Source organism: Squalius cephalus (assembly GCF_949319135.1).
Source record: "Squalius cephalus genome assembly, chromosome: 23".
Classification (NCBI taxonomy): Eukaryota; Metazoa; Chordata; class Actinopteri; order Cypriniformes; family Leuciscidae; genus Squalius; species Squalius cephalus.
The window spans coordinates 31,383,260-31,391,084 of record NC_137144.1 but is presented as its reverse complement, the minus strand read 5'-3'; the positions used below and the strand labels follow the sequence as shown (position 1 = coordinate 31,391,084).

General features: G+C 42.0%; 1 protein-coding gene across 1 annotated transcript; it reads left to right on the top strand.

Annotated features, from left to right (window-relative positions):
- Positions 1–1,300: 1,300 nt before the first annotated feature.
- LOC307151291 (uncharacterized protein) lies at positions 1,301–4,104 on the top strand (the record flags this gene model as incomplete). The annotated part of the gene is made up of 3 exons (XM_079859243.1): positions 1,301–1,729; positions 1,911–1,986; positions 2,621–4,104. The coding sequence occupies 3 exons, from the start codon at positions 1,301–1,303 to the stop codon at positions 4,102–4,104; spliced, it is 1,989 nt and encodes a 662-aa protein (XP_079715369.1).
- Positions 4,105–7,825: the final 3,721 nt, after the last annotated feature.

The window sequence follows — 7,825 nt, the reverse complement described above, 5'->3', positions numbered from 1 at the left end:
GTTACAGGGCCGGATAAAGGGAGTTTCCTCCCAAAGATTAGCGAGATGGCTAGCAGACATTCAAGCGCGTGAAATCACAACAAAAAACACACGAATTTTGCCACATCTGCTCGGGGATGTTGAGGGACACCCACACACATGCCAGCCCAAACAAGAAGCACAAAGCCTTGTCCATGACGAGCCACTTCCAGGCCAAGTGCATGTGTACATTGATGGTTCTCGATTCTGTCAAAATGGGCATTTCTATACTGGCTGTGCAGTGTGGACACCTCATCTTCCCGAGACAGATGCTAAACGGCAATTGTTGTTTAAACTACCAGCTAACATATCCGCACAAGAAGCTGAACTCATTGCATTGCAAGAAGCAATCAAGGCACACCCTGAACCGCTCTGCGTGCACACTGACAGTCGGTATTCTTTCGGCGTCGTAACTGATTTTATGGCACAATGGCAATTGAGAAAATTCCTCACCTCCGCCGGAACGCCCATAAAACATTTCAACACCATAACTGCGATATGGCAAGCTGTACAAGCGCGAGAAAACTCCATTTCCGTGGTAAAAGTGCGCGCACACATTAACAAAAATCCAGATGTGCATGAAAGAAACAATAACATTGTTGACCAATTGGCAAAACTGGCAGCAATGAAAGGCGACCGTTGGCAAAACGAGACAACCTCTGTTTCTGTAGCAAGTGCTGCACAAGTCACACCCATCGACCTAAAACAGTATCAACGAGATCTGTGGGTCTCTGATGGAGAACTTGTGCCACATTTGAAACATGATCAGATGGTGAACATAATTGAAGGCATAGTAATCCGAGATGGAAAATTTGTCGTTCCAGAAGCCCTCCAAAAGCCAATAATCAAATTATATCATGATTATGCGCATGTATCGGCAACAAAAACAGCACAGTTGATACAAAAACAGTTTTGGTGGCAAGGAATGACAGCTGACATTGAAAGATGGTGCTATGCCTGTCTGGTGTGTGCGACAATTAACCAGGGAAAGCTAGGCCGAACTAACCTACGCAGACCAGAACCACCAAAAGGGCCCTGGGAGTCCTTACAATTGGATTTCATTGGTCCGCTTCCCAGTGCCAAGGGAGGGTATCGCTATTGCCTCGTGATAATTGATAAATTCTCGAAATGGGTTGAAACAATTCCCACGCGCAATAATACAGCAAACACCGTGGCACGTGTGATGGCGAACCAAATCATCCCTCTTTGGGGAGCACCCATTCAAATTGAATCAGATCAGGGGACTCACTTTACTGGACAAGTCATGAAAAATATGTGCAAAATGCTGAACATCAAGCAAAAATTTCACATCCCATACAGGCCGCAAAGCTCTGGTATGGTTGAACTTGCGAACCGCACCATCAAAGAAAATATTGCTAAGCAAATAGCTCAACACCAAAACAGGTGGATTGATGCTTTACCCACCGTTCTGACTGTGCTGCGAGCAACCCCATCAAAAGCTACAGGCATCAGCCCATATGAGCTTATGACTGGAAGGGTGATGAAGTTACCCATTGATCCAGAAATTTCCCCAGCAGACCTGGGGCCCCTCATGCTCGCAACTCAGCAGACGGTGTTGGTGCAATTGCAAGAAAGGTTGAAAGTGCTGCACGCCCAGGCTGGACTGAAACAACAGCAGTCAGACCTGACAAATGATGCACAATTTAACCCAACCTCTGAAACAACATTTTCAGAAGGAGACATTGTGATGGTACGCGTTTTTGTAAAGCAAAACGCATTTTCCCCTAGATGGCACGGGCCCTATGAAATTAAAGCTGTTTGCAACAGTTGTGTGGCCGTGACCATCAGAGGAAAATTAAGATGGTACCACATGTCCCAGTGTAAACGGTTCAAAGGTTCATTGAATTAATTATGATCTTTTTCCTTCATAGGACAGTCATCGCAATTCCATGGAGGCCAGATGCCAGGACGTTGTCCGGACCCACCTGCATCGAATTGGGACAACGAGTCACACTTGCACACACCTTAGGATGCGGTAGATGGGTATGGAAATATATTAAGGGGCCATCCACATCATACATTCCAGTCACATACAAAGAAATAGTCACATGGCCTCCCGGATTAGCACCGGAACCAAATTGTGTAACAAAAATATGCTGTAAGACAGGTTCTACCCATCTTCCAGACAAAAACCTCACAAGCTACACACGCGCACCAAAATTTCACCACAACATTACCGCCTGGTACCAACTCGAAGAATTTCCAGATTCAAATATTGGTAACATGCACACACTATATGAAAATAACAACCATGGAGGAGATCCAAAAAAATGTTATTCCACTAAGGACCTCCAACCAACCACATATAGGTGCACACACACTACAACACATAACAATACACATTTAAAGTTTACTGAACTTCTTTTCAATCTAACAAATAAGGTATCGAACAATAATTTGAAAACATTTGTTTTGACTGGCCGAAAAGAAGGAACATACTGTGTGGGAAAATGTGAGGCAAATATGGATAATTATACTAGCCCTCACAATTGTTCATGGACTTTACACCATTGCTTTAACTTAACCACATGCGGTTACAAAAAGCCCACACAGTGTCCGAAATTGTATACCACCCCTCCAGGTGGCATAATCAAAGGAAATGTAAATAAGACTTTACTACATGATGTCAATCTTGTGATAACACATGTCACGTATAACATCTCCAATGTGTTATCTGCTTATGTAAAACACTGCAACTTTAATGATAAGACGTATACATGGCTACAGTCACGCATCGATGATTTAATTTCTGATTACAAAAACAGACTTGCAGTTCAAATTCCATCTGCTCGTACCAAACGAGACCTGTTTGGAAATATAGCAGGCCTTTTTGGCTCAGTTAATTCTATATCCAACACTTACAAAATAACAGGTCAATCTCAATATTCAACTTGGTTGGCAAATCAGGTAGCTACTGGTTTTCAACACATCACCAATAGTAACAAAAACATTATCAAAGCGGTCAGATCTGAGGCGCAGGCGCTTCTGACGACCAGTCAATCAATTTTCAATCAGACCCGTACCATCGAGCATGACTTAGCCTGTAGATTGTATGCACAAGATTTGTTTACGGCAGCAAGACAAGAGATTTTAGATCTTCGTCTCCATAAAACACCTAGACATGTTTTAAATGATCTTATTGAAATTTTAGATCTACATAGATGGCTTGCATCAGAGAGAATGAAAAATATTAAGTATTCTGAATTACTATCAACCTTAATGATGTATACTGGAAATGAATGTACTGGCTGTATTGGGTTCTTTGCCACTTTCCCTCTAATTCACCCAGACCAAATTTATCTAAATTCCACTACCATACGCTCTATTGGCGTGGTAGTGAGGGATCAAATCATTAAATGGGATCATCTGACGGGATATATGACTTTGAAGGGCACTGAAACCTTGTTTACCACTCGCACCTGTTGTCATGAGACATCTAGTTACATTATCTGTACCTGCAACACTCTACAACCCTTTTCTTCCAATGATTCTAAGCTCATTAACGTTCAGTCATTGCATGGTCATTCTGATGCTGTTCAAGTGTCTCACACACAGTGGTGCGTTGTCAGTGAGATGAATTCCTTCTCCTATGGAGGTCTGACCTGCCCTGCGAACCACACGTTCTGTCTGGAAGTGAAAGAGGACTTTTCAATGGGTCAGATAAACATCCTGGGGAGGGTACCGATGGACGTGGATGTTTCTCCCTGGTGGGAGGACACTTTCTATGAACAGAGCACTCAAGCTTTGGTCAAAACAATGGACTTGGTGCAAGAAATCATCTTACAGACTGAGTACCATCTCAACCAAGCGCAAGTGGAAGCGAATCTGGCGAGAAAGACTGCAGAAATCCTGTCCAGCTCCTCTACCCGCTCAGCAAGGTATGCTTATACCTGGTTGGACTGGACGTTCCGTGGATGTGTCCTCGCCAGTGTGCTCATCTTCTTATTCACACTCTGCCAGTGCTGCTACTTCAGATGCCTTCTCCGCACAATGCGCGCTTCAACGAACGTGGCCATTGCGCTCAGTCCATTACAGGTACCAGCCCTACGGAAATTGCAACCATAAGCGGACTTCATCAAATTTTGGCCCCTCAGGGACTGATCTAAATCTGCCCCAAGGGGCCAGGGGCGAAAACTGTAAGGATGGACTTTTACTAAGACTGAATTCAAGAATTCTAACCTGCTATAAAACAATAAAACTCACTAATCTGAAGAAGAGATCTATGGGACAGAGAGCACAACAAAACTTCTCCAATCTCGTCTCTTCCCCCCATGCTGAGTTCACACTATCTTCTCCCCTCCAGGTCTCATTCAGTCATGCAAAAGACACACACCTACTGTCTCCAGTTGTTTTATGAGAGGTCAAAGTAAATACTTTTGGTGCGAATGGTAAAGAAGTTTCATTCCCGCAGCAGCAGAACAGTCAGAAAAAGAAAACAATGCCTGTTCTTCTGTTGTGGGAGATGCCCCAATAAAGATCGTTGATAACATTTGCATTTATCCCCCAAACTCAGGCGTGACCACTTGGGCACGAGAAAGGGTCCAGCAAAAGCTGAATAAATATTTGGGTGCTAGATGTTTATTGTTCTTTTGTTCCACTTGGGTATTTAAAGGGGATTGGCAAACCACTCAAGGAAGCATCTGTAAACAGAACTTCCCACACTGTTGCTGTGTGTCTCTATTGCCAGGTATGCTGACTCTTTTAAACTATTTTTGATATTGCATTTTGAATTATGTTTGTATTTTATGCTGATCAGTTATGTATTGTGTATTCTGTTTAATCCTTTTTAATTGATGCTTAATCCTGCCTGGCAAAATAAATGTTACATCTTGATTTATTCTGAAGTATTCTGAAATCATTATTTTAATGTATTAAGGAGGCTGGTGCTACCGCAAATCTTAGTTAAGGTAGGTCAAACTAAAGGCGCATGTATACGGAGCAGTAGGCACGTAATCTGAAGACCTTTTGATTTCTGTCTATCACTGATTTAGCAAGTTGTATGGAAATGGCTAAAATAAACTACACTTTTTTGTACAAGTGAGCAGTAGGCAACTGACTTAAGAGGTATTAGCTAACCCTACATCCACTGACTAAAATCAGAATTAGCAAGTTTGTGTCCGTGAGAAACACGATCCGGCCGACGTGATCTCTATGCGGCATTGGGTCCATAATTAATTAATAACTGAAAGTATGGAAGGTCAAGAATAATAAAAGATCTAAATTAAATCACAATTCATATTTTGATCAGCTGTTAAGAGAGAAAATCAATAAATACGAAGAGTCACTTAAATTTGGAGTCAGATTAAATTATTCATGGAGTCAGAATTAAAATTGGAAATCAACTGTTTAATAAATTAAAGTAAATTTTCAGAAGCGCCCGAAAAGACATACACGCTGCATTGCCTTCGACCAAGACATCGGACACCGTCATTGGGCCGGTGATTGGAGCTTACACACTCAATGAACTACATCTCTCGTCTCGCACTATGTACGTCACAAGATCCATTGCTCGTATGTGTGTATTCTGGTTCAAAACACTCAGGCATGACAGCGTAACGTTACGGTTATAATGTAAGACTATAGAAAAAATGACAGACGTTAGCTTCAGTAAAGTTAGCTTCATTCATTGAGAGAAAAGGTATGACGTCGCATGTGCGCCTTCTGGGTTTGTAGTCTTTGTAATTACGTATTTTCACAGTCTTATATCTCAGCAGTTTTACATCAAGCTGCGACTTTCTTGACTTTAAAATGTATCTTTTAAATTGACAAACATCATATGTGTAAATCAGGGCACAATTCAAACGAGATCAAAATATTTGTTGTCTCTCGCCATTGACTACCATGCAATATTTTTCCGAACTAAGGTCCCATGGTGTTCGACCGGAAGGGGAGGGACTTAGGCTCTCTATATGAGAGAAGAGGAAGACGTCCGTCACTTAGGCGGCGCGGTGCAACAATTCCCGCACTTTGGTTCCGCTTTCTTTGGTTCCCCCCTAATTTATATTGTACAACACAATAACAATCGCAAACAATCACAATTCTAGTGAACGCTGCATGTTATTAGATAAATAACATATCCTTTAAACTTTAAATTGTACTGTCACTTAAAGGTGTATCACATATGCACACACACATATACTGTATATGTTTTATTGTCTATATGGTTGTGTTGTACAATAATGAGTATAGTAAATAAAATGACCGCCATTTTGTTTGTTTTTAATTTTCTTCCAGGGGTCGACCAGAGAGGGCTGTCAACGGTCGGGGTGCCCAACAGAGGGCTGTCCAGACCGGATTTACAGGTAAGTGGGGTAGGTTTTATCATATAAAACAGTCAGCATGCCAATCGCACACTCCCTCAAAACTTGCGACATCGTCTGATGGCATCTGTGTGATAAAACTGCACATTTCAGAGTGGCCTTTTATTGTGGCCAGCCTAAGGCACACCTGTGCAATAATCATGCTGTGTAATCATCTCGGCAAAGGAGAAGTGCTCATTAACACAGATTTAGACAGATTTGTGAATAGGCTTTTTGTGTACATAATAAAGTCTTCAATCTTTGAGTTCAGCTCATGAAAAATGGGGGCAAAAACAAAAGTGTTGCGTTTCAGTGTCAATTGACACATTGTCAATGTTACACACTCTTTCCATTTTGAAAGACATTAATTATAATGGACCCCTGGAGTATATTGTTAATTTTTTTTATATGGCAATTCATAGCCTCACTGTGCACAGTGTATATTTTAAATGTAGAAGACTTGATATATAAATATATGAAATGTAGAGCGGTATTTCTCAACTGGTGGGTCGTGGAGTGTGCCGTCTCAGAAACTGCAAGCCGTTGTGACACCAGGATGGTTTTCTGGATGAAATTCTCGATCCCCACGGCATCCATCATAAACGACCATCAGTTGGCGAATGTCAGCATTCAAGCCATGACGAAAGGCGGTCGGCAGAGCGCTAGAGGCTGCCAATGTACAATAGTTTAAGGCATACTGACTGACTGACTTGCTAACTTGGTGAAGGCAAAAGAGCTGATCGTGAACGGAGAGGGTTGAAGTAGTTTGTGCGAAGACTTCCTTGATGTGATTGGTGAAGGCTGATGACGAGGTGGTTACTGGAGCGTGGGACTGCCACAACGACTGTGTCCACTGTATCGCTCGACCGGAGAGAAGAGGAGGAATCATCAAGGCCACGGTCCGTGGGGGAGAGATGTGGTTGCGTTTCATAGTAGAGGGACTGAAGGAGAAATCCACTGCAATCCTCCACCTCGCTGGTCTGATGTGGAAGTAAATAGGGTTTATTTACAGAGCGTGAGCAGAACACAACACAACAGGTGAAGGATGGTTTGCTGAATGAGACGTATAACTTCACCTCATTTTCAGTTGCGTTACAGTCAGCTGAGGAACGGATACACAAAGAAGATCCGAAGACAGTGACGACGATCAGGAACAGGATTGCTGGGTAACTCTGGTGAGAGTTCAGGTAGCGTGAGAGTCTGTGTAGCGTGACGACAGTGAACTGAAGGGAGAGCAGGCTTGATATAGTGATATATTTCATAACAGCTGTCAATGTTACACACTCTTTCAGTTTTGAAAGACTTTGTTTTATTATAATGGACCCCTGGAGTATATTGTTAATTTTTTTATATGGCAAATTCATATGCAACAATTATGCAAACGGTATGCCATCTAATCCCCACTTTATAAATTTAACTATACTCCATTTCTTAAAGCTTTTTTTTTATTTGAAGAATAAAAAATCCTAAGATTCCTTAAATATTCC